The sequence below is a fragment of the Aspergillus steynii genome (genome assembly GCF_002849105.1).
Source record: "Aspergillus steynii IBT 23096 chromosome Unknown P170scaffold_5, whole genome shotgun sequence".
NCBI lineage: Eukaryota > Fungi > Ascomycota > Eurotiomycetes > Eurotiales > Aspergillaceae > Aspergillus > Aspergillus steynii.
In genome coordinates this window covers 2,005,509-2,029,907 of record NW_020194402.1, presented here as the reverse complement: position 1 = coordinate 2,029,907, position 24,399 = coordinate 2,005,509, and the positions used below count along the sequence as shown (strand labels likewise).

The 24,399-nt window shown below is 52.5% G+C and overlaps 10 protein-coding genes across 10 annotated transcripts; 7 read left to right on the top strand and 3 right to left on the bottom strand.

Moving 5' to 3' along the window:
* The first annotated feature begins 393 nt into the window (after nucleotides 1-393).
* Nucleotides 394-1,299, top strand: P170DRAFT_207659 (uncharacterized protein). Its single transcript, XM_024842793.1, has one exon. The coding sequence runs from the start codon at nucleotides 709-711 to the stop codon at nucleotides 1,222-1,224; it is 516 nt and encodes a 171-aa protein (XP_024703453.1). The 5' UTR covers nucleotides 394-708; the 3' UTR covers nucleotides 1,225-1,299.
* Nucleotides 1,300-3,619: 2,320 nt separating this feature from the next.
* P170DRAFT_361296 (Zn(II)2Cys6 transcription factor domain-containing protein) lies at nucleotides 3,620-4,805 on the top strand (the record flags this gene model as incomplete). The annotated part of the gene is made up of 3 exons (XM_024844463.1): nucleotides 3,620-3,823; nucleotides 3,918-4,015; nucleotides 4,091-4,805. The coding sequence occupies 3 exons, from the start codon at nucleotides 3,620-3,622 to the stop codon at nucleotides 4,803-4,805; spliced, it is 1,017 nt and encodes a 338-aa protein (XP_024703452.1).
* Nucleotides 4,806-6,349: 1,544 nt separating this feature from the next.
* On the bottom strand, nucleotides 6,350-8,696 carry P170DRAFT_360799 (J domain-containing protein; the record flags this gene model as incomplete). Its single annotated transcript, XM_024844436.1, has 6 exons — nucleotides 6,350-6,501; nucleotides 6,557-7,462; nucleotides 7,515-8,169; nucleotides 8,228-8,454; nucleotides 8,526-8,610; nucleotides 8,667-8,696. The coding sequence occupies 6 exons, from the start codon at nucleotides 8,694-8,696 to the stop codon at nucleotides 6,350-6,352; spliced, it is 2,055 nt and encodes a 684-aa protein (XP_024703451.1).
* A 493-nt stretch (nucleotides 8,697-9,189) lies between these two features.
* Nucleotides 9,190-9,914, bottom strand: P170DRAFT_437853 (uncharacterized protein). Its single transcript, XM_024849461.1, has one exon. It carries the CDS (start codon nucleotides 9,700-9,702, stop codon nucleotides 9,208-9,210), a length of 495 nt encoding a protein of 164 aa, XP_024703450.1. The 5' UTR covers nucleotides 9,703-9,914; the 3' UTR covers nucleotides 9,190-9,207.
* P170DRAFT_476790 (uncharacterized protein) lies at nucleotides 9,891-10,329 on the bottom strand (the record flags this gene model as incomplete). The annotated part of the gene is made up of 2 exons (XM_024853379.1): nucleotides 9,891-9,921; nucleotides 9,989-10,329. The coding sequence occupies 2 exons, from the start codon at nucleotides 10,327-10,329 to the stop codon at nucleotides 9,891-9,893; spliced, it is 372 nt and encodes a 123-aa protein (XP_024703449.1).
* A 1,363-nt stretch (nucleotides 10,330-11,692) lies between these two features.
* On the top strand, nucleotides 11,693-12,361 carry P170DRAFT_207102 (uncharacterized protein). The gene has a single exon (XM_024842791.1). It carries the CDS (start codon nucleotides 11,863-11,865, stop codon nucleotides 12,202-12,204), a length of 342 nt encoding a protein of 113 aa, XP_024703448.1. The 5' UTR covers nucleotides 11,693-11,862; the 3' UTR covers nucleotides 12,205-12,361.
* Nucleotides 12,362-14,396: 2,035 nt separating this feature from the next.
* P170DRAFT_447942 (GMC family oxidoreductase) lies at nucleotides 14,397-16,267 on the top strand (the record flags this gene model as incomplete). Its single annotated transcript, XM_024850927.1, has 2 exons — nucleotides 14,397-14,621; nucleotides 14,675-16,267. The coding sequence occupies 2 exons, from the start codon at nucleotides 14,397-14,399 to the stop codon at nucleotides 16,265-16,267; spliced, it is 1,818 nt and encodes a 605-aa protein (XP_024703447.1).
* A 1,694-nt stretch (nucleotides 16,268-17,961) lies between these two features.
* P170DRAFT_410809 (MFS general substrate transporter) lies at nucleotides 17,962-19,937 on the top strand (the record flags this gene model as incomplete). The annotated part of the gene is made up of 3 exons (XM_024846861.1): nucleotides 17,962-19,369; nucleotides 19,428-19,472; nucleotides 19,530-19,937. 3 exons carry the CDS (start codon nucleotides 17,962-17,964, stop codon nucleotides 19,796-19,798), a joined length of 1,722 nt encoding a protein of 573 aa, XP_024703446.1. The 3' UTR covers nucleotides 19,799-19,937.
* Nucleotides 19,938-21,699: 1,762 nt separating this feature from the next.
* Nucleotides 21,700-22,668, top strand: P170DRAFT_359751 (reductase with broad range of substrate specificity; the record flags this gene model as incomplete). The annotated part of the gene is made up of 2 exons (XM_024844373.1): nucleotides 21,700-21,949; nucleotides 22,037-22,668. The coding sequence occupies 2 exons, from the start codon at nucleotides 21,700-21,702 to the stop codon at nucleotides 22,666-22,668; spliced, it is 882 nt and encodes a 293-aa protein (XP_024703445.1).
* A 501-nt stretch (nucleotides 22,669-23,169) lies between these two features.
* Nucleotides 23,170-24,366, top strand: P170DRAFT_410804 (GPI-anchor transamidase; the record flags this gene model as incomplete). The annotated part of the gene is made up of 1 exon (XM_024846860.1): nucleotides 23,170-24,366. One exon carries the CDS (start codon nucleotides 23,170-23,172, stop codon nucleotides 24,364-24,366), a length of 1,197 nt encoding a protein of 398 aa, XP_024703444.1.
* Between the last annotated feature and the right edge of the window lie 33 nt (nucleotides 24,367-24,399).

Here is a 24,399-nt window from a genome sequence, read left to right as displayed (position 1 = left end):
AGTCGGCATCTAGTGAGCACCAATGGATGGGCAGTCACTCCGATTCTCGCCAATTCGGTCATTGGGTCAGCACTGTGACTCTTCGTGTTATATTATCAGGTATCTTATTGCCAAGGAGGGCGGCTTTTCCCTGTCCTCATATCTGGCCGCTTAAGTCCATCTCCGGCATCACAACTTGGCCGTTAGTCTTGGGCACTTGGGATTATTCCGATGGAGGGAGCGAGAGGGTATGTACACGGTTTCATGTATATCCACAGCGTCATATTTGCCGAGTTCCCTGTACACCAACCAAGGCATGGTTATGCGCCCTACCTTTTGCCTAAAGTGGAGGTTTCCGTCCCCAGCGCAGGGATCGGTGAGATGAACCCCGAGTCTATCCCATCATCTTGTCTATATTGCCTGTCGATATGGATATGCATGGAAGCCTTCTGCCTAGACGAGGCTCATGTAGGGAGGAGGGAGGAGGAGGTCGGCTGTATGCACTGATAATCTTCTTTAAGCATCAGCACTATCGTCCCCAGGCAGTTCTGTATAGACCGGGGGGAGGGAAGAGGCCCTCCTCGGAACTTACTCGGGTTCATAGCCACACCGTGCCGTCTCATCCTCGCATCTGACTCCCCGACCAGAATTGAAGCCCAAGCTCTCTTCCCTGCTTAGTCCCTTCCACATCATGAGCCCTGTGTAAGAGGGATTACGCCGGGTTATGTCATGATATGCACGGAATGCCAGGATGATGCTTTCTGGCAGATGGCAGACAGAAGGATCGAATGGCTTGCCAGGGGGACCAGACATCAGGAGACCACCGAGGCCTGTAACCATTGCTCCATTGCTGTGCGAGCAAAAGAAGCGCAACGGAGGGCGAAACGGCAGGAAACATCGATTGGAAGAAGAGACGGGCCTTTCTCCTGGCGTGCGCTCATTGGCCCCTCCTCCCTTTCTTCTTTCTTCTTCCTTTCTCTTCCGCTTTTCTTTTCCAATCTCTCCCTCCCTCTCTCTCTCTCTCTCTTTCTCCTCTCACCAGCTCACGGACTGCTGTCCTCCTTCCTCCAATCGTCAATGCGGTTGGTCGCGCGAGTGAAACCCAATGACACGCACGGATTGACGCACATCGTGGGGGACATCGTCAAGAGAACACCCATCTTGGGAAGGATTCAGTCCAAGCGAGAAAGGGGAAAAATCAAGAGGAAAAAGAAAACCCCGAAAAAGAAAAAGAAGAGAAAATAAACTAGAGAATGGGACGATCATCCATATCAACTGCAGAATCCTCTCTCCCTCCCTCCCTCTATCGCTCAGGACCACGTCGCACTTCTGGACGGCTCCTGGAAATACACAGTAGCGAGTACAATCTACATACGAAGGAGGCACTCCGGTTCTTCAGCGCAAGGGCTCGGGGCCACGGTGGAAGGTAGATGCCAACAATAACCCCCTCGGTCTGACTGTCTCAACCCCTCCGACAGGGTGTGAACGGACCTGTTGTCCCTGCACACGCACCGTCTCCCGCGTCGTATCCCCTCCATTGGTCCCCTCCGCGAGGCTTCTCAAGGCCCCGAGACGGGCAGAACGAGAGAGGGGAGGGGTACGGCGATCCTGGCCCTGGTTCTTAGCACCTGTACTAAGGAGGGGGAAATGGGATCGAAGGATGACCATCCCTGCTCTGTCAGAAATCTATCTATCAGAAGTGACATGCGTCTTGAGAAATGGGATTGTTGAGTGGTCTTCCTCTGATTTTTCTTTGTTTTTCCCCTCTCGACCCTTGTCTTGTCATCCTCTGAATGCAAGTCGAGGACGTGCCCTCAGAGGCCTGACACCAGGGCGTTTTTGATGCCCCCGGGACGTGCATAGATATATACGAAGTCAAGACTTTGGCACCACCTCTCGGTGCATCCCAGGCCACTTCAAGTCCATCGGGCTGGGCTCGTCTGGCGGCACGTTTGGACCGAGTCTCGTTAAGAGGGCCGCTAGCGCTACTGACACTTCAATTAATCTAACGGACACTGTGGCTGTTCAACACATCGACCCGTCAGATGATATGCAACCACCGAAGAAAGAAAGAAAAGAAAAAAAAAAAAAAAAAAAAAAAAAAACAAAAACAACGGAATGCCGATTAATAACTCGCCTGCTATACTGAGTGGTTCTTGCACGACAGCGATCCCCTGTCGGGAATAGGTTCAAGGATGCGATCTTAGGGGCAGCAGCCAATAAACACGGTCTCTCGCTACTGCCTGTACGCATTAACCCAGAGTCACTAGAGTCCTGTGTGACGAAATCTTGGTAGGAAAGAAATAAAGGCAGCGCTGAACTCGATCCGATCTTGCCGCGGTGATTATCCGAGCGAGAGTTAATCCAGAATTTGTGCAGCTCCAAATGCAACGAGGGTGACCTGTATAGCGCACTTATCGGACAAGATTTAACTTGACAGCATGTAACGAAAACTGCCTATTGGATTGCTCGTCCGCTTGGCGTCGCGCTGGATCCAGAGGAGCACGCGCTCACCCTCTGCATACGATAGTTCTGGATGAGATGATGATGGACGACCCTGCGCCAATGACAATGGTGAACGCAGCCGATACGCGCCCAAGAAAGGCATAAGCTGATTTCCATTTCACCGATTCAAAATTGTCCCCAATCCTGCAGCACATGCTCCGTGCCTTGGATACGTGCCTCTCCTACTATCGGTGATGTGATGCAAGCATCGCCGCCATCAGGGAAATGGAATCCTGTGCCGCCAACCCACGGGATGAGACCTGCATGGTCTCTCGTCCTTGCTCTGTTGCTCGTCGCACTCTCGCGCTCTCTCTCCGATTCCGGACAAGAATGACGGTCGCTGACATTTTTCCCGCCAGGTGATGTGATTTGGATGCTTTCTCAGCGTTTCGCTGCCCAAAAATGACCAGGGTTCTGTCCGGCTACTGCCGATGAACAGCGCGACGGCTATTGTTTATTCTTGTCATTTTTTTTAACAAAAAAAAAAAAAAAATTCACTCGCGGTGACGGCTCGGACCGTCGACAGGCATGACCTCTGGCATGTCAAGGCCAGCACAGCCGGTCACCTGTATCAGAAAACAACACCGGCGAAAAGAAGGGGGAAAAAAAAAGGAAATTACTCGCCCAGTTTCAACCGCGGGGACCCCCCTGATGTGCCTGCCAGGCTGCCATCACCCCAAAGGTCCGAGGGACGTCGAGCGACCGTACCGGTTGATATCGTGACAGAGCGCGATCCACGTCACCCTCAAGTCGCCCTCGCCCTCGGTGTACATCGCGAGGTGGGGAAGTCCTTTGCGGGGCATCTTTTTCTTGATAAACATCATATCAATAACAGTCGATCCTTCAGCCTCCTTTTTTTTTTTTTTACCCCTTACCAATATCTGGCCAAAACCCCCACCTGCTTGCTTCTCTAGTAGAAGCAATCCCACTTCTACCCCTCCCCCTCCTTCGTTGGATTTATAAAAAGATTTTATTTTTTCTTTGAAACCCCTCCTGACTCCGTGGCAACGTGGGATATAGATTAGTCAGGGCTCCTCGCTGCAGCCTTTTGAACCTGTTGATCACCCAGGAAACGTGCCATTGTTATCTTCCATCTGCTTGTGCTCCTCGTCACGCCGCTCAGATGTCTACCATTATGCCCAAGCAACCCAAGCTCCGTCCGAAATCCCACATTCCTGGCTTTCCAGATGCCATGTATGACCTCTCGGCCATCTCATCACTGTCCCAACTGGAATCTCGTGCGGGCCTAGGGGACGAGAAGCACGACCAGCGGGTCTTTCGAGTCAAGCGCAAGCATGTCTTGAAAGCCTGCGATCGCTGCAGAGTCAAGAAAACCAAGGTTGGTGAAGCAGCGGAGGCACCTGGATTGTTCATTTGCACTTGTTTCGGCCTCGTCAAACCACTTGATGGCCAGTCATACTCATTCATGCTAGTGCGATGGGAAGCAACCATGTAACCGTTGTTCGGCCTACAATCATCCTTGTCTGTTCCGGGAGAGGAAGGCGACTCAGACGAAGGTCTACTCGCGAGGGTGAGGAAATCTGACTGGCTCCTCCCTTCCAGGCGGAATGACGCTGACTCCATTCCGGTGTTTGGCGGGCTTTAGGTTCGTCGAGATGCTCGAGTCGCACCACTCCCTCGTCGTGAAAGCACTGCAGAGGCTGTATAAGCTTTGCATCAACAAAGAAGACTTTCCCGGAGAGCCTCTCGCCGAAGCTCCCGACGGGTATCCACTGACGCATACGATCCTGGACCGTCTAGGACTGATCAAGCAGGCTGAGGAGAATCCGGAGGAGCCCGACGAAGACACTGAAGACCTTCAGTATCTGCGGTTTCTGTCCACCTCGACCGGCTGCAGTCCAACGACCGACCCATCTCCGGAGCCGGCGACTCCACCGGAGCCCTCGTCCAGTAACTGCAGCCCCACAAAGCTTTCCCCCAAGTCCGGCGTATCCTGGAAGTGGGACTATCCGCCCCTGCAGCCAGTCAATCCCTATCCTAACTATCAATCCTTCCATGGCATGGCGGTACCCCGGCCGCCCCTGATGCCGGCTCCTGCCGAGGCCAAATGCCCGGAACCCGTCCATTCGGTGTCCGATCCGGATCACCCCTATTTCTGCTACATGGATAACAATGGCAATGGAGAGCTAATGAAAAGCCGCCTCTCCTCTGGCATCGCTGCCGAGCCCGGAAGCCACCATATGCCAACGCCTGCTGGTATGTCTGTCGATATCCTCGGAGACTACAATCTGCATTTGCATGAACAGCAACAGCCTGTTTATCACGGTATTGCCCCTGGCTGGAATTTCCCTTGTGGGTAGCCTTATCCACCGTATCGAATGTCCTACCTAGGACATCGTCGTTTTTTCCCATTTGATTTGTTTCCTGGTGTCTCGTTAGCTTCTTTCCTCCTATCTCTCGGCCCAGAACCAAGCGCGCAGTCGTCACACGACTCCGTCGCATTTCCTCCCCTTCTGGAATTATTATACCTTTGCATACAAGTCATTCCGACTTGTTGTTGACCTTCGTTCCTCGGACCTGGCGTTTATACCCCGATACCACCATCTCATCACGTCTCGTACCATCTGTCATCACAGATTCATACCTATACTTCGGCGCAGCAGAATGCTTTGCCCAATTCTCTGTTTAGAGTCAAGGACAGACAGCAGTTTGACCTCCCCTCGGTCTAACCGACTAGGCTCGCAGCCCTGCTCTATGGTTTCTCTCTTTCCTCTACTTCTTTCGTTATACCCACCTTTGGTCACCATGCTTGCAAAGGTTTATCTTCATACCTCTTGATCTATGCCTATATATATCCAAATATCCCGCAGTGGTTTTTGTTTTCTCTTTCTGCCCTTTCGTTCTTTTCGTACTCAGTATGGATTTCCCTGTCTTCTCTTGTTTCCTCGTTAGTCTTCCTCCTTTCCTATCGCGTCCCATTCGTTGCCTCTCTAGAGGTGAAAGATTCAAGCATAAAAAAAGAAGAAGAAAAAAATAAGATTTGGACATGAGGAAGGACGAAGAAGAAAAAGAAGAAGCGATAAGTTAAATCGAGAAGATACACTTACATTCCATCTAGCTACCTATCAAGGCGTACCAGTACCGTATCATAAGAGCAAAACGGAAAGAGGAATAAAGAATATATCCACAAGAAAGAAAAACAAGAGAAATCCGACAATAATTTTCGGGAAATGGTCATTGAAAAATAAAGAAGTACTGAATTAAATAGAAAAATCAAAAGAAGATAAAAAATAGAAAGACGTATTGATATCAATTCAACTGAACTCCCTAATTTAATGCATAACCCTAATTAAACATGAAATGAAGAAATGAGAAAAAGCATAGAAGTGCTTTCCTCGACGGAGCAAAAATGGAAATACAAAAAAGGGAGGACCTGCACATGCATGTCCATATCACACCCCACTCGGCACACAAGAAAAAAACAAGCCCAAAGAAAACTTTCAAGGGAATCATAAAATGATCGCGCCACGACCCACCTCCAAAGAAAAGGCAAGAAAAAAAAGGGGGGGAGGGATTCTGGTGTTGTGGTGTGGGGTTTCCTGTCCCTGTCCCTGTCTGGTCTCGAGAAAGGGAGGGGGAACCAGAAATGTTCCTAATAGTCTAAATAGCTTACTTACTTGCCCTGGAAAGAGCCGACTGATTGATTGAGTTGGCTGATAGATAAAAGTCATGATGTGAAGATGCGAATGTGGTATTGATGAATGATGAGAGATTTGTCGGTATGCAGATTCATATTTTTTTTTCTTGTTTCTTTTTTTTCTTTCCTTGTTTTCGCTGTTGGTCATGTCACAAAAGGGTCTCGATTTGTTTTGTTTTGTTTGGCACCATTTATCTAAGTTTGAAATCAATCGTCAACATCGGTTTCGGTGTTGGTATCGCTCGTGTCGCCCGCGTCTCCGTCAGTGTCACTCTCTTCCTCGCTGGACTCGTTGGCCGGTTTCTTGGGTTTCTTGGTCTGGCCGCCCTTCAGGGCTTGCATTTGACCGGCGATGGAATCTAAATTGTTGGGTTAGCAAGCTGGTTGCGTTTCGTTGGAGATTAAAGATCATACCTTCTTCGGGATCGCTGATATCATCTTCCACATCCAGAGCGGCTGCCTTGGCAGGATCGTCGATGTGCAGCGTGACTTCCAGCTTGGTGTCGAGACCGAGGTAACTGTCGCAGAGCATGTTCATGGCGAAAGTGAAGTCTCCAACCTGCGGAGGAGCCTGGAACTGCATCTTGAGGGTCTGGACGTTGAAGGTGGGCTTGCCGGACTCGTCGAACAGGGGCTTGTCGAAGGTGGTGAAGGTGAAGGGAGGAACGGCCATCTTGCCCTGCTTGGCGTCCGACAGGAAGATGTGCCACCGGGGAGAGTGATCGCGGGCCAGGTACGGGGCGTGAGCCAGAGGAGGCTGGACGGATTCCTTGTTGTCCTTCTTGCCCTTGTTCTTGCGGCCCATGAGGGAGTCAAGGTCGTCCTCATCGGGGTCGATATCTTCCAGATCCGCGGCGCTGACTTCGGGGACGTTGGTGGAACCGGGAGGAATGAATCGGGCCTTCACGACCAGCTGAACGAGACTGCTGGGCGTGATGACCTTCTCGCCCATGACCTTGAAGAATGCCTTGGAGACTTCCAGCGCGGGGAGTTGCTTCGCGACGGTGACAGCGGTGGAGTACTGGTTTTCGGACAGGAGACCAGCGCCGACGGTAAGACTACGACGCTTTTCTTCCGGCAGGCTCATGAACTTCTGGACACTGTAGTGGTCCTTGGCATCCTCGCCTTCGACGGCCTTGGCAATCTTGTCGGTGAAGTAAGGCAGTTGCAGAAGAGGAGACGATCCCGGGGCCACGGCTTGGATCAAATGCTGCGACGTTCTGAAAGATCCCAGGATGGGACGAACGTTACCGAAAGCGAGCGTGATAGCGGTGAATGCTTCGTTCAGGCCAAGTGCCGTAGGAGCGGCTTCGTACTTTTCTGTGACGAATGAGCATTGGTCAATCCATCATAGTCAGATAGATAAGCTTACCTCCGTTCAGGGTGGAATCCTCCAGATCAATCCGGCCCAAGTAAGCCCACAGCAATGCCAGAGCCTTGCGTCGAGTCGAGTCATCCAGTTCCTGGAGTTTCTTGCGATCCTGAGCCGAAAGAACCGAGTCATCTGCGAGGACCTTCTGCTCAAGCTTGGCCAGTCCAGCTTCCGCGTGCGATCCCTTGAGCGTCTCCTTGTACTCGTCGCCGGAAGACAGGGCGCCAACGATTCCGCCATCGGTGATGTCGTCCTTGTACTCGCGGAACATGTTTCCGGCACTAGCGACCAGCACTCGTTCCTTGGTGTATCGCTGCGAGCCATACCACCACTTGCCGACAATGTAGGGGAGAAGAACACCAAGCAGACCGCCGTAGACCAGCAACACGAACTTTCCGTTTCCTTCCGTGACAATGAACTGGGGCAGAGCAATGCCGATGCTGAAGCTTTGCTTGCCATCAGGATGACCGTACTGGATGTAGTTGTTACGGACCTCCTCGTCGGTCAGCGCCTTGTAAGCCTTGGTCAGTTCAACGAAGCGATCGTTCAGAGTCTCGATGGTCTCGTTCTTGGCGGGGTCGGGTCGGATCTTGTCGGGGTGGTAGATAAGAGAGAGACGCTTGTAATGTCTGGAGATGGCTTTCTCGTCGGCGCTCTAGTTTGTCTGCGTTAAATACTATTCAGAGCGAGAGAGAGAACAAAGAGTGACTCACTCGCGAGATACCCAGGATGTCATAGGGATCCCAGATCTTGGGTGCCGTTCTCGCCGTGACAATGATCAAGTATACCATCCACGCCATGACGGCATATCCCAGAATGACGGTGATTATGCGCTTGATGCGGCGCTCCTTGCGCAGGCGTTTCCGCTTCTGTGCCTCGATGAGGTCGCCATGTTCCGGCTTAAAGTCCGATTTTATTCGGGGTGCGGTGTTTTCAAGCTCTGCGTTTGGATGACAGTGTCAGACGCGACGACTTTTCGACCGGAATATGGAAAAAAAGGCCGTTACTTACCCTTGCTCGGCTTGAGGAGGTTGTATGTTAAAGGGAGCGTGACAAGACCGGAGATCGTCAAGATGAAGAACGGGAAGAATTGCCCCTATGTGAGGATTAGACTGCGCGTGCAAAGACCGCCGCTATGAGTGGGAAACCAACCTTGTCATCATAGGTGTAGTCTGTCGACATGGTGAAGCGGGTTTACTGCAGAACTCGCCCGCGACGGGCAGGACAAAGAGAGTAATAACCTCGAACACCGAGGGCGTTCAGATGGAGAGATCCTGCGGAGGACAGTCGATGCGTTTGGGGGGGAAATCTCTTCAGCAGGGACAAAAGAGTGGACGAGGCAGAAGAGAAGGCCGGCCAGCACGCAGCATCTTAAGGTTGCGAGTGATTCTTGTCGTATCGGCACTTGTGATCGACCGTGTCCTTTACGGGGCGATCCTGGCCTCACCGCCTGCTCCTTTTGGGAGTGTATTGCTGGCCTCAAAAGTGAGGCCACAAGGGTCTGTCTGAGTCATCCTCACGGGATCTGTGCTCCTTTCCAATTTCCTCCAATCTTCTACATTTATTGAACTACGTTGACTCGTTCCATCGACCACGGAATTCAGATTCAAATCGAATGGCAGCGTCTCGCGGACTTCGTGTCCGTCGATGATTCGCCGCTTCGTGTAAAATTGTACTAATCATATCTGCACAACTATTTACTGGAATTGAACAGGGGCATCAGGCAAGGTCTGAGCTTGATTTTCCTAAACCAAATCGAGTCTCTGGTGTTCACTCGAACAATAAATGGAGAAAAAGAAACATGATTCTGCTCGGACCAAATATTTCCTCCTTCAGTGTCGGATGGTGGCAGGAGATCCCGAACGAACGGACGGGAACGAGATTCCCTGCGTGCTGTCCGAGGCGAACGAAGAGGCTGTTCGAGAGCCTGACTGCTGCAAAGGGAATTCAAGCGTCGACCAAAGACCAAACGCGAACTCAACCGACGAAGACAGCCCGGCTCTAGAACGGCGGCTCTCAACGTCGCAAACACGCAGGAAGAATCTCTGCACCAGCGATCACATGGCGAAGTCTTTAGGACCAATCCGATGCCTTCACGCAGGAAAGCATCTTCATTGCTGCAAGTCGGCGACTTAGAAGTATCCATGGATCCTGGTGCCCCGGCATTCTTTCGGGAATTGAGATTCATGTCTGCGGACGGTGGTGGTGCAGACAGAGGCGCCGGTTGGTATCCAACGGTGGATTTGCCTTTTGATCTTTTTTCTTGTTTTAAGAAACCCCTTCAACTTTTTTATGTTCCGTGTTTCAGGATAAGAAGAAAAAAACTTTTCGGGAATCGAGGCAGCGAAGCCACGACCACATGCTGGACCTGACTAGTCATCCCGGCAATGGCGAGAGGCATTGGGAACTAAACACAGCGATGGTCAGAAACAGGCGATCGATGACAAATGACCAGTCCAGCCGAGGGTACTCACGTATTGATATAGTCCAGTCCGTCGAAGTATTCAAGCATGCGATAACAAAGGCCGACATCATCACCCGGTTCGCCTCCGAAGAGGCGATACTGCTCGGCTTCCAGCCTAGGGGACTCGAACCGCGGCGTGCGTTCACGTTTCTGCCATGTCATATACCCATTGTGCCAGGTCGGGGCGGGGTGTATCGCAATGGCGTCTCGTGAGTCACAGGCAGCGGAAGTCCGACGAGAGACGGCTGGATCGGACGTGACCGGGCGCGGAGCAGGTTCGACGGGAATGATATTGATGCTGCGATTGCGAGAGCGTGGTCGAGTGCGGCGTCTGTTGTGCCTCTGGCCCATCCTCTAACTTTTGGCAAGGCGATGTAGGACCTCTCTCTGTTTTTGTGTTTTCGGATTTATATTATATATACCTCCCCGGGGTGACGGTTGGGGGGAATCGAAGGCGTCAACACCGATAATGCGGTGTGGGTGGGTGAATTGAGAACGTAACGGGCGTCAAGACGTGAGGAGGGGAGTGACCATCACCCCCTTGACAGGATGAGATGAGGTGGGAGAGAAAAAGCTCGTCTGGGGCGACGAGTTACGAAGGGGAGTATATATACAAAGGCCTTCCGAGCTGCCGGATGAGTTGGCGCCTGTGGTGTGACTCACTATGTCCCAATCGGGGAATAGGTTCAAAAAAAAATACAAATAAAAAAAATTAGACAAGAAAAGAAAGAAAAAACCTCATTCATCCAAGTGGATCCACCCCTTTTTCGGGAGTGCCAACTCCACCGTCTGCAGTCTAGAAGCAGGCATACCTAACGGGGGATGACGATGGTGAAAAATGGCCTCATGGACTTCGGCGATTGCGTAGGGCCGACGAGTTGGGTTTGCCAAATGTCGTGCTTTTCCAGCCTGACTCATCGGGGGTTGCGTCCCAAACTCCGGCCTTGTTACTAATTCTGCCCTTTGGTTCCATGGATGTCATGAATTCTTTGTGTTCATCGATGGCTCCCGTGCATTCTACAAGCCATGGTGGATGCAAAGTTTTAACTCGCGGGACTAAGGATGCAGATTGCAAGGGTGCGTCTGCATGCCGATCAGGAGACGTTGCCCGTTTGCTGATTGCTCTCAGGCATCGCCGTGGCCGACGTGGTCTGACGGCCACTTTTCGTCCCTCCGCGGTCGGCCCCGAAAAATTCTCTGTGTCTGACGAATCCTGACGCCGGACGCCCTCGCGATGCCGTGATTTCCCGGATGCTGCCGTACGGTCCGATCGGCGCTAACTCCCTTCAAATCCGGATTCAGGGATGAAAGAAAAAAAATTTTCATTGTCCAGGATCCATCAGGGTTAGGGTTGCTGCGGAGTCCCTGGAACAAGTCACTGGAATTATGGAATTAGGAATGGAAAAGTAAGGGGGGAATTCTCTGATTGAGGTCTGGTCTTGGCCGGTTGGGGCATCGCTTGTTCTGGACGTTTCTCGCGATGGAGTCTTCATTTGCGTTATGGGCCCGGTTCGAATATTAATAAATTTATTCTTTATGGTCATTTATCATAATATGCTAACGACATTGTCGAAGACACTCCGGAGTACACTATGGAATAACTACTCCGTAGTCCGAGTGGAGAGAGCGAATAGTGTCTGACGACTGGAACATGTCTATGGATACTTAGCCCTAACGCGAAACCGCCCGCAGTCCCCTATTATGCAATCGCTAGCTCGATCGCCTAATGACTCCGTCCGAGCCCTAGGGCTATGATGCGATGCCGTATCATTATTCATGGGGTAATGGGTAATGGGTGATAGCGTCATTTCCGCTGCCTTGTTGCCTCTGCCCAATCCCATCTCCCCGGCAAGGCACCTGAGTCAATCGAGCTGACGAGCTCTCATGCAATCTCTGTTGCAGCTTTCGGCAGATGTCGTCGTTTTCTGTTTCAAGCTCGTGGGTCTTTGTCAGGGTGACGTGATGCCACCGGGAGATCAGTCAAGGCAACGACGATCTCAAAAAACAATGAGCGAATTTCCTGCCCGTCTGGACTCTGGACTTGTCGGAGCTGTAGCTGAGCTCCGGGGCGGCAGCCGCAGTCACCAGGGGACCTTGTGTGGGCTTGTGGGCGAGAGACTATTTCCGCCGAATCGCAGAAGATCGGTCGACCGCCAAGGTCCTCGACACCGTCTGCTAACTCCGTGGTGCTCGTCAAGCTTCAGAGTAGGACTAGAGATTGCGTGAGAGTCATCCGTACGCAGTAGACCCTATAGAAATGTCACTCGCCCGTGACTGTTGCATATTTTGGCTTTTCTCTTGTGAAATGGGATTTGCTGCTGATCTGGTGTCGATCACGTCTTTAGCATGTCGTTAAATTCTTTAATCTTAGGTGATTTTCATATTTCTCCGTAGCCTGGTGGATCTAAGCCGTGAGGGAATTGCCCATCCTCCGGTTGTTGAATGCTATATCAGCTGGGTATTATTTCTATGCGGTGAATCTCTTGGCCTGTCCCAAATGTCTGAAGGTTTTCTTTGTCGACGAGTCTGGACTGTGGTCCATGATGGTTTCGGCTGGACCTGTGCCGCCAGAGTGGGTTTCAAATCCACTGCCGCCGAGCATTATATATTTAGGACCTATCGATGTACACCGTAAGAGTCTCGACAAGAACGACAAGTTAGTGCAAGCGTTTCAGGCTCCCGAGACTTGGTATCACGATGATCAGAATAACCATGACCATCCTGGACGAGGGGATTCGGATGCTTGTACTCCGGAGGTGTGTTGTGCAACGTAGGACAGAGAGAAAAGCCCCGGTATTGCATCCTTGGCAGTTTGCAACGGGGGTACCTCAGGCATCCAGAGGCTTCCACCTCCCCTTTTTTAGCCGCGACTAACCGACGCCATTGGCAATTCTTTCAAATGGAGACCAGCCCGAGGACTGCATGAACAATGCGTCCGACAATGGCAATAAAATATGGCTTTGATTTGAACTAGCCCATGTTCGTGGAACAGGAGATATCCGGCCTGTCTCAAACCCCATAGCCAGAGACTCTACACCAGGAATTTAGGAATCCCAAACCTAGTAACCAGTTCATTCGACACCTCACCTGCTAAAGCAAATCGGAAACTGGTTTGGTGACTTTAGAAAAGCGTGGCAGTACATGTCACCCCTCCAATAAGCAAGCCGGATCTCTATGCAGGCCCAACAAATCGCTGCACAGCAATCATCTCGGTCTTTATTCATGGTCCTCGCGCCCTTATCCCGCCTACTACCTTCCTGTCCAATTTATTACTATAGGCCTGTCTTTTCGTTAGGAATCTTATTACAGTATGCAAATCGATGCTAAAGCCACCTACTAAAACCGAATAGCTTTATCAAAGAAGTTTTCCGCAACATTCTTGGACTGGCGTATCCATTTGACCGTGCCCCATCGGAAGAATGGACCGTGTCTTCTGGCAAAGGAGGGCTCAATGGTGGCCATCCCTGAATGCCTCGCGGCCATTCGTACCTCGATCGAGACACTTAACGCTGACGATGCCAGGCCATTCCAGTATCTATTGAACAGTACATGGCCGCAGACATCTCTAAGATGATGCATGATCAGAAAGTGATTGAGGATTTCTTTCCATCCATGTGACCTATGAAACCTAGCGTCGGCTTTTCTCCTGCTGAATCACGGTCAGAGTCCATGATATTTGCGACGAAAGCCTTCGTCATCTCGCGTGGTTTCTGTGGACAGATTCTCGGATAGCAGAACGAAGGAACGCTTTGACAGCGTCCTGGCGATACATCTCGTGAGTTGATGTTGCTGCAGGTGGATAACATGGGACCTCTCTATATGCATTGGTGATATCTTCCACATACAGAGATTCGGTTGATCTTCTGAAAGTCATTCCCTTGGGTGTTCATTGGAAAGGAACCTCTGGCTGACTGGGAAGGGGACCGTCGAATCCTGCCACGCCCAGGAGACATGGTATTTGCTTGGACTATTAATAGACAGATTAAGAATCCACAGCGAGTGTTATGCTGTAAACACAGTGTTAAGCACGGTTATGATAGCAATGCATGTGCGAGTGTGGCATGGTGGTAGGGAAGAAGGAATGAAGTGTGGTGGACTGTCCGATAAGCGCAGCTTACTCCATGTCAATTATGTTGACACTTATAAGGCGGAGTTCCGAGGGCCTGTACAAAGGTTTGTTTTTAATTGGATGTTCAGTTCAAACAAAGAACTTCGGGCTTCATTGCGTACTTGGCGTTCTCAGCCTTGTTGGCTTCTTCCCCGCTTACTTCTTCCCTGCTTACTTCTACATAAATTGTCTTCTTGAATCTGGTAATTGCCCTCGCTCCCTCATGATTCCAATTTACCTTTTCCCTTGACTTAGTATCTGTCTTCTGAATCCATAGTTCTAGTTCGGTCTCAAACAGTTTTGTGGAACCATGCCAATTGATCCCGACTTTCCCTCCGTCGCGGACTATGTCATAGTCGGAGGCGGTACTGCAGGCCTGACGCTCGCTGCACGGCTGTCAGAGAATTCTACCAAGTCAATTGTAGTTCTGGAGGCCGGTAGGAACCTCCTCGAAGACCCCAGAGTTAACATCCCAGCGCTCTGGACCACCCTGATGGGGTCCGAGGCAGATTGGCAGCTCCAAACCGTCCCCCAGGTGCGTGTCTTGTATTCTCCCGGGCCTGCAGCTTCTAATGTCTCTCAATTCAGGCTGCGCTGGGAGATCGGGTGATCAAGGAGCCCCAGGGGAAACTCCTGGGCGGCTCCTCAGGCATCAACGGCCAGGCTTTTATCGCCCCCTCCCAGGCGGGAATCGACGCCTGGTCGAAGATGGGTGCAAAGAGCTGGACTTGGGAGAAGCTTCATCCGTACTACAAGAAGTCTTATACTGTTCAACTGCCCGACGATGCGACCAAGGCGCACATTGGCATTGACTGGCTGGACCAATCTAGTAACGGAACATCGGGTCCTCTCAAGGTGTCGTTTCCAGCCGTCATTCAGGACCCTTTGTGCAGGGCCTGGGTGGATACCTTCAAGGCGACGGGACATGGAATCACTGCCGATCCGTTCTCGGGAAAGTCCACGGGCGGCTACAGCAATCTGGCCGCCGTGGATAGCGAGACAAAAACACGGAGCTATGCCGCAAGTGCCTATGGCCGCCCGGCTATGGAACGACCTAATGTGCATATTATTACCGAGGCACTTGTCCAGAGGATCCTGTTTAACGAGTCTGAGGGACCGAACGTGACGGCCAGTGGTATTGAGGCTCTTGTGCAAGGCCAGATACGTACCGTCAATGCCAACACGGAGGTGATTGTGTGTGCGGGGGCTCTTAACTCTCCAAAGCTTCTCGAGCTTTCTGGGATTGGGAATGAGGAGATTCTCCGCCAGCACAATATCCCCGCAGTTGTGCATAACCCTAACGTGGGCGAGAACTTGCAGGACCATCTGATGAGCGGAATCAGCTTCGAAGTGGTCGATGGAGTTGTGACAGGAGATCCGCTCCTGCGTCAGAAACCGGAGGCGGTGCAGGCAGCTATGCAGCTCTACACGGAGCACAAAGCAGGGCCAATGACTATTGGAGGCGTGCAGTCCAGCTCCTTCATGCCTCTTGTTGATTTCCAGAACCCGCACGACTCGAGCGCCATGAAGAAGTATCTGGATGGCTTCTTGTCCGATCCTAGCAACCGTGATCAGGCCATCCGCGAGATTCTCGAGCAGCCGGATGCGCCCACCTGCTCCATGTTCATGTTCCTCGCACAGGCCAATCTGCACGAAGCCACTGGGAAGAGCTTTGTCGGACAGGACCTGCAGCCCGGTAACTACCTTAGCATGGGTGTTATCCAGAGCCTGCCCTTCTCTCGGGGCCGTGTTCACCTCGCGTCTACGGATCCTAGCGACAAACCAACCGTGGACCCACGATACTTCTCGCACCCACTAGACCTCGACATCATGGCGCGAAATCTGCAGGACGTAGAGAAACTGCACACCGTGGAGCCTTTGGCCAAGTTCCTGAAACCCGGCGGGAGGCGCAACCACCCCGATGCATTCCTCAGCGACCTCGACTCGGCCAAGAAGTATCTCCGGGATACGGCGACAACAACGTACCATTCTAGTGGCACTGCCGCGATGCTTCCTCGTGAGAATGGAGGGGTGGTCGATGAGACGTTGCGAGTTTACGGCACGACCAATTTGCGGATCTGCGATGCAAGTATCTTTCCGTTGATTCCGGCAGCCAACATCATGTCGACCGTGTACGCGGTCGCGGAACGGGCAGCAGATATAATCAAGATGGCGGCGTAAGGTTCTTCGGTGGCATGTATCTTTCATCTGGAGAAAATGGCCTTGGTGTCATGTAAATAGACATGAAAGATTCGGTCGAGAGTCAATGGAAGTAGAAGAAAGACCACGTGCTCAGCCGTTGTCACTGACATGGTTCGGGTCAGGCACCGAAGGTTGCAGCCTGGTCGGGAGAACCCTCCGGAAGTCACGGGCCACGACCGAGCCATCCTGTTTCCCTGTCCCTGGAGAATTCCATTTGTCTCTCCAAAGTCCAACCCCAACCTGGACAGAATGGGCCCCGGCATGACCGCCGTCCAATGGCGTCTCCGGATTGCCTGCCCGGTGGAGATGGACCAGCGCAGGTGACGTCGACTGCGATTCTCCCACGCTGTCCCGTCTTCCTTTCGTTTCTTTGCAACGCCTCGGGTACTCCGAGATTCGCTGAATTCAGCCCTATTTTTAATTAAGAGGTCTGATCAAACGCTGGAGTTTTGCATAAGTATCCCAATGGGGAGGGTCGAAAGAGGGTTGATCAAGCGCCGCAGGAATTTCCCCCAACTAACTCGATCGGGAGTTCCCGAATGATGAGGATGGAACTAGGAATGGGCCTGAATACGAGGGCCCGTGGGTGGCATTCCGATCCAAACTTCTCGGCCCGTCTTGGACTGGAGGATAAGCTCTCAGCCACGGGACCCAAGCATTTGCGCGAAAAGGCTCGTTGGCCAAGGACTGCCCTCCCGAACCACGCCATTGTCTCTCGGCCTCCCGATGCCCTGGAGAGCCATACCGTCATCTGCTGTCGGGGGTACCGCCGAATCGTGAAAACACCAGGAGTGGTCACACCCGGGATCTGACGACCGTTGCGTCTGTCGCACCCGGGTTACAGCGCCTAGCATGGAGGGATATGTGGGGATCGGCCAGAATCGGTCTCCAACGTGGTATTCTGACCTGCGACCGTCCAACCTAATGGCGACAGAAAGCAGGAAAGCCGAGGGAAGCCAGGCTTTTCATTCGCGGCGCCTTATCCACAGCCGGAGAGGCCGGTCCGCCAAGTCCGCCAGATCTTCAGAGGGGATATCGATTGGGAAAAAGGTCCAGCGGCGAAGGCCATTGAAAAGTTTTTTCAGTGGGAAAGCGTGTCGTCAGAGCGTGGAATCAAACTGGGGAGTGGGGATCATTTCCCCGATTTGACCCTCGGACCCCGGCCGGGGGAATCGACTAGCAGCCATCCTGCTTGGCTCGGGCGCTTTCCAGCACGGCCAGGCCCGATGTTTTGGACTTCTCGCGCTCTCTGGGGGTCATTCCTGGGGAAATTCTCTCACCGGGTTACCGAACGGGTTAACCATACGCTGGAGTGACATGATCTCCCCATATTTGCGATGTCATACCCTACCATACTAGTCTATACTAGTCTATAGTGATCCTAGTAGACTAGGGATGCTCGTCCTGGTTTTCCCTGGCTGTGACCCCCGCGTCCCGACGGTGATGTCTTTCCGGGGTCGGACATCGTCCGTCTTCTGACTGTAAATCGCGCGCTGTTATATAATAGGCAATGATAGGTAGGTACCCCCGACGTATATCCCAGTAACGATCCGCCACCCAGCGACAGACTCCTACCTTCTTTTCTCTCTTCTCACCCCATCCACAACCCATATCCTCTCCCTCTCCCTCTCCTCCCTCCTCTCACGCAGTCTCCATGGTCAACGGTCACCACCATGGCGGTCAAAATCGATAGTGTGTCCAACAACCCTGACCAAATTGCCCAAATCCAGGCAGCCAATGGCAACACCCTCCCCCTGTCCGACCAGGAAAAGACCACTCTCGACCAGCTCGAATTCTCCGCAGGCGACAGAATTGTGCTCACCGAAGATGACTGCTACGAGGAACTCGGCTTTTGCTTCCCATCCTGGAAGAAATGGACCATCCTCACCATCATCTTCTTGGTTCAGGTCTCCATGAACTTCAATACTAGTCTATACTCGAACGCCCTGGGCGGGATCTCGGAGGAATTCGGAGTCAGCATGCAAGCCGCCCGGTGCGGTGCCATGATCTACCTGGTTACCTACGCGTTTGGTTGCGAACTCTGGGCCCCTTGGAGCGAGGAACTCGGTCGCAAGCCCATCCTGCAGCTTAGTATGCTGCTCGTGAATATCTGGCAGCTGCCCGTTGCCCTGGCGCCCAACTTTGCAACCGTGATGATCGGTCGTGCTTTCGGAGGGATAAGTCTGGCAGGTGGTTCGGTGACACTCGGAATGGTGGCAGATCTGTGGGAACCCGAGGACCAACAATACGCCGTCGCGTTCGTGGTGTTTTCGTCGGTCGGTGGCTCCGTCCTCGGCCCTGTGGTTGGAGGATTTGTGGAACAGTACCTGCACTGGCGATGGGCCATGTGGATTCAGCTGATCTTCGGAGGCTTTACGCAACTGATGCACCTGGCCTTCGTGCCCGAAACCCGCACCTCCATCATCATGGACAACATCGCCAAGAAGCGGCGCAAGAACGGCGACACGAAGGTTTACGGCCCGAATGAGGTTCTCTCCTTCAAGGAGCGTTTCTCCATGCGCGAGATCTTGATCACCTGGATCCGCCCCTTTAGGATGTTCGTGACCGAGCCCATCGTCTTGACGCTTTCTCTTCTCAGCGGTTTCAGCGACGCCCTTATCTTCATGTTCATTCAATCTTTCTCCTTGGTGTACGCCCAATGGGACTTTAGCCCCGTAGCCATTGGCCTTTCGTTCTGCGCTATCTTGGTCGGCTACGTCGCCGCATGGTTCTCGTTCTTCCCGGCCATCCGGAGAAACGAGGCCCAGCGCCACTCTAAGCCGGATGACGAGCACGCCCAGTATGAGAGCCGCCTCTGGTGGCTGCTCTACACTGCGCCTTGCCTTCCTATTGGGCTGATTGGTTTTGCGTGGACTTCATCTGGCCCACCATTGCATTGGATCGGATCGATGGTTTTCGCGGCCATTGTGGGCATCGCCAACTACGCCATCTACATGGCGACGATCGACTACATGATTTGTGCTTACGGGCCTTACTCTGCGTCTGCTACCGGTGGCAATGGATTTGCTCGTGATTTCCTTGCTGGTGTCCTCACTGTGCCGGCGACGCCGTTCTTCACCAGTACGTCTTACTCTTGGGGCTTCTGATACCACGTGACATTGCTAACCCGGAATGGCAGATATCGGAGGTGAACGCCATCTTGAATACGCTTCGACTATCTTATGTGAGTAATTCCATGTTTCGTTTAAATTGGCAATTCTTTTCTAATATGAATCTACAGTCTGCATCTCCGTCGTCCTTGTCGTTTCCGTCTACGTGATTTACTGGTACGGACCGACCCTGCGAAAGCGCTCGCCGTTCGCGCAACAACTTTCCAACGCTCGTGCCGAAGGTGCTCTCAACAGCCGTCGTCCTTCCACGGCGAACATCGGATCGCGGAACGTGTCTAGGAGAAACAGTCTCGTTGGCGGGTCTCGCGCAGCTTCACGCAGGAACAGTCTGGTGGGCGGATCCCGGGCCGCATCGCGACGGAACAGCCTGACTCGGTGAGAGTGATTGCATGAACATGCACTCTATGTTTTTATGCTTCAAAAATTACCTATCACCGAGATGAGAACTCGGACATAATGATCATGCCTAGATGCTATGTACACTGAAATGTGAAAAATGTCTATACATTATACCCTTCAATATCGGATAGCACGTTATGATATTAACACTTAGAGAGCTTAAAACGCTCTTATATTTCTGGATTTGTAACCTCAAGTTTCTCTTTCTATTTTTTAAGTTGTCTCTTCATTTAGTTTCTGAGATGTACGTCTCCTTGACATTGGGTGCCTTATTCTTCATGCATCAGGAACACTACATTTCTAGCTATGTAGGATCGGAACTTTCTGCTTTACTAATGCTTTCGTTGATGAATAAATTCAGTCTTTTTTGTCTCAGTCAAGGGCAAGCTATATTCACGGCCTGTTTTAATAGCCTCTTTAAGAGACATAAGCTCCATATCAGGAGTATACTTTAACTAAAATATCATAGACCTAGCACGTTTCTGGTCGCGGCGGCATTACTTTTTTATAGAAGTGATTAACTCTTCCCACTTGTCGCTTCCGAATCGTATGAAAGTCTGCTTCGAAATGACCTTCGTGGGTGTCAAGAGCTTAGCTCTTTCATTGTTATTTTAATTATTTTGATCATTCTGATTATCGTTAATGCCTTCGCTCGCGAGGTCCTCGTCATTCTGATTATTCTGATCTTCATCCATAAGGTCTTTATTGTCTTGATCATTCTGATCCTCGCTTTTGTTCTCAGGATCCTCAGGATTGGCTTGCTTTGGATTCACTGGGGTCCACGATGAAAGACCAGAAGTAGGAAAGGCTAGCTTCGCGAACCGTTCGCCGCAAAGTACGTAGGGAAAAGTCACGCACGACGAGGATGTAATGCTTCTTGCGATGTTGTGGAGGCATTCCTCATCCCGAAAGAGTCGCTCGTTGAAGTGCGGCCCAGAAATATTTGTCCTGATCCTCGTAGAGCAGCAGTCAGGGATTCAAAAGATGATCTGGTCAATAATCAAGCAATTTCCTGCTCGAAACCCCAGGACCCGAAGCAATTCGTAGTGTCAGTTTCAGGGTGGTGTAGAACCAAGATAGAGCAGGTCCCAAGCAGAGACTGGCAGCTCAACCACCTTCCTCAGATGGGGATAATTCCTGGTATCCAACTCACTCCGAGGATCCCCCACGGGTGCGGTGGGGACCCTCCGGTCTGAGACCCGCCAACAGCGTCCTTCGTCCACCTTCCCGAGTGCACTCTCGATGAGTCGATGCAGACAACCCGATCGATTGATCTCCGGACAAGAGAAACCCGAGAAGTCCTGGCCTCGGTTGAGCCTCTTGCATCGGCTCAAACCAGATCGAAAGCTGTGGAAGATGAAGGGCCGGCCGAATCTCCGAGACCTGGCAGCGTTCCATCCCACTCGACTAGTCGTTAGTGCGGGACAGCGAATCCCCGCCGAGGAATCACCGCCATCGGTTCGATCGTGAGTATACGACACGGAGGACAGCATTCCTGTTCCCCATCCGAGTGGATCTGCCGTTGCCAATGCGTCCACTGCTTCGATGCGGCATTTTCCACGAGTTCAACGCCATTTGTGGCTTGGTCGTGTCATGCCGTGGTTGGATTCTGGCGTCATGGCCGTCTTGGACCTGCCTCTCTACGGTGTTATCCACTCCAGTGTCCTCACCGAGTGTTTCTCGCCCGACAGACATTCTTCTATGAAGTCGTCAGATGGAGATCCCCCGCCTCTATCTCCAGGCTCCTCGCGAGACTTGGTCCGTGGATCGGTATAAATTGGCCAGAACCCCTCGTACATAACATCATCCACATTCTCTCCTGACATCTCTTCCCCCATTATTCTGCCTTCCTTCCCGTCAATTCTGTCAAAGCTACCCATCATGGCCGCCAGCCCCATTCAGAACGGGCATTTCGTCCACGACAACACCACCGCCCCTGAACATCCCGGGTTGCTGAGCTTATTTTCCTTGAAAGGCAAGACCGCCATCATCACCGGTGCCGGTGCCGGAATTGGCCTTGCCGTGGCTCAGGGTCTCGCGGAAGCCGGAGCCAACGTTGCGCTGTGGTACAACACGAATGACAAATGCCACGAGCGCGCAGCTGAGATTGCTGCTAAATACGGTGTGCAGGGTGAGTTGTACCAACTACTGATATAATCTGAAGATTCCCTAGCTGTATATTTTAATAGCCCGCTGACAAGGAACTACCAATAAATAGCCAAGGCCTACAAAGTCAACACCACCGATCCCGCAGCCGTTGAAGCTGCCATCAACGCAGGAGCCAAAGAGCTCAACGGCCGCCTGGACATTTTGATTGCCAACGCCGGTGTCCCCTGGACGAAGGGGCCCATGGTGGACGGCCCCCTTGACCACTACAGCCAGGTCGTCGACATCAACCTGAACAGCACCTTCTACTGCGCCAAATACGCCGCTGCCCACTGGCGCCGCCAAAAGGAAGAAGGCACCGATCTTAATGGCCAACCGCTCACGAACTTCACCTACGGGAGCTTCGTCGCCACGGCCTCGATGAGTGGCCACATTGTCAACTTCCCTCAGCTACAGAGCGCCTACAATGCTGCCAAAAGCGGCGTGATCCACCTGTGCAAGTCGTTGGCTGTGGAGTGGGTGCGATTTGCGAGAGCCAATTCCGTCTCGCCGGGATATATCGTGACGGAAATCTCCAACTTCGTGCCGCAGGAGACGAAGAACATCTGGAAAGATAAGATCCCGATGGGCCGAGAGGGCCAGGTGGGTGAGTTGAAGGGGGCGTATCTGTATCTGGCGTCTGATGCGTCGAGCTATACCACGGGGGCGGATCTGGTGGTTGACGGAGGGTACACTTTGCCATAAGCCTATTTTAGTAGATAATGAAATAAATCGAGTTATAATATACGAATATGTGCTGCTCCGAGTAGAGGCAAGATTTTTTTTTTTTCAATAACTGCGGAGGAGTAAATCTAGACCTTCTCTTCGGAATTGCTTCCCGCAAGGAGTCGTAACAACCGCACTGTCTTAGGGCCGTTCACGCTAAGCCTAAGGCGACTAGATCACCCGCCTCGGAGTCGGCGCTCGGAGATTCGGACTTCCGTCTTGAACTTCCGTATTTGGCTTAGACTAGTGCCGCCTTTGCACAGACAGAATCCGGCTGAATAAGGACCGCTAAAGCAGCAAGGCCACTGCGGAAACATCCGTCGATCTGTCGGATTGATAATCGTCCGCCCCTGGAGACTGTCGGAGTAGTTCTTGCTCTCGTGAGACCCTCGTCTTTATCTGCTCCATTTGCCTGCACGTCGCTTTACATGCAGCTCACTCCTCCATCTCTATTATGATCTGACCGACAACTATCTCGCCATGTTTCCGTCTCGTGGACTCCTCGGAGTCCTCCTCCTCGCCCTCTTCGCGGTCCTAGCCTCCTCCGAACATACCTCGAATTGGGCCGTTCTCGTCTCGACCTCACGCTTCTGGTTCAACTACCGCCATCTCGCCAATGTCCTTTCCTTGTACCGAACCGTGAAACGCCTCGGCATCCCCGACTCCCAAATCATCCTTATGCTCCCCGACGACATGGCCTGCAACCCGCGCAACGCCTTCCCCGGAACCGTCTACAGCAACGCCGACCGCGCCGTCGACCTCTACGGCGATAACATCGAGGTGGACTACCGCGGCTACGAAGTCACCGTGGAGAACTTCATCCGGCTCCTCACCGACCGCCTGGACGAGGACGTGCCGCGCAGCAAACGCCTCGGCTCCGACGCCGGCAGCAACGTCCTCGTCTACATGACCGGCCACGGCGGCGACCAGTTCCTCAAGTTCCAGGACTCGGAGGAGATTGGCGCCTGGGATCTCGCCGACGCGTTCGGCCAGATGTGGGAGAAGAAGCGATACCACGAGCTCCTGTTCATGATCGATACCTGCCAGGCAAATACCATGTATACGCATTTCTACTCGCCCAATATCGTGGCTACCGGGTCCAGCGAGCTCGATCAGTCGTCGTATTCGCACCATGCTGACAATGATGTGGGGGTTGCTGTCATCGATCGCTGGACGTACTACGTGCTCGAGTTCCTGGAGACCCAGGTGACCAGCGCCAACTCGAAGCTTGCGCTGGGTGACCTGTTCGACTCGTATGATGAGTCCAAGATCCATTCTCAGCCGGGCGTGCGGTGGGACCTCTTCCCCGGCGGTGAGCAGGAGGGTCGTCTGCGAACGGTGGTGGACTTTTTCGGGAACGTGCAGAATGTTGAGGTTGAGAATACGAATTCGAACGAGCCCGGGTCCTTGAAGGAGGATCTTATCGAGATCGCGCGGCTCGTCGAGAAGTGGCGGTCGAGGGATCGCGAGTACTTTGCTCGGCGCAACGAGAGCAGCGCCGATGTGCCGGAGTCTGGCTCCGAAGCGCCTTCGGTGTCGATACAACTTCAGAAGAACGTTCCGCCGGCGAAAATGACCGAAGAAACCTGGGAGAAGCGGCTCGTCGGGGCGTCGGTTCTGGGTGTTTGCGCGGCTGTCTGGATGGCGGGGTCGTTCTTGGGCGGGTCATCGGCTTGATCATTGCTTGTCCATGCATTATATAGACCTTTT

Excerpts from the sequence above, each read along its gene's own strand:
- P170DRAFT_207659 (XM_024842793.1), top strand. The coding sequence starts at position 709 with ATGATATGCACGGAATGCCAGGATGATGCTTTCTGGCAGATGGCAGAC.
- P170DRAFT_207102 (XM_024842791.1), top strand. The coding sequence starts at position 11,863 with ATGCAATCTCTGTTGCAGCTTTCGGCAGATGTCGTCGTTTTCTGTTTC.
- P170DRAFT_437853 (XM_024849461.1), bottom strand. The coding sequence starts at position 9,702 with ATGAATCTCAATTCCCGAAAGAATGCCGGGGCACCAGGATCCATGGAT.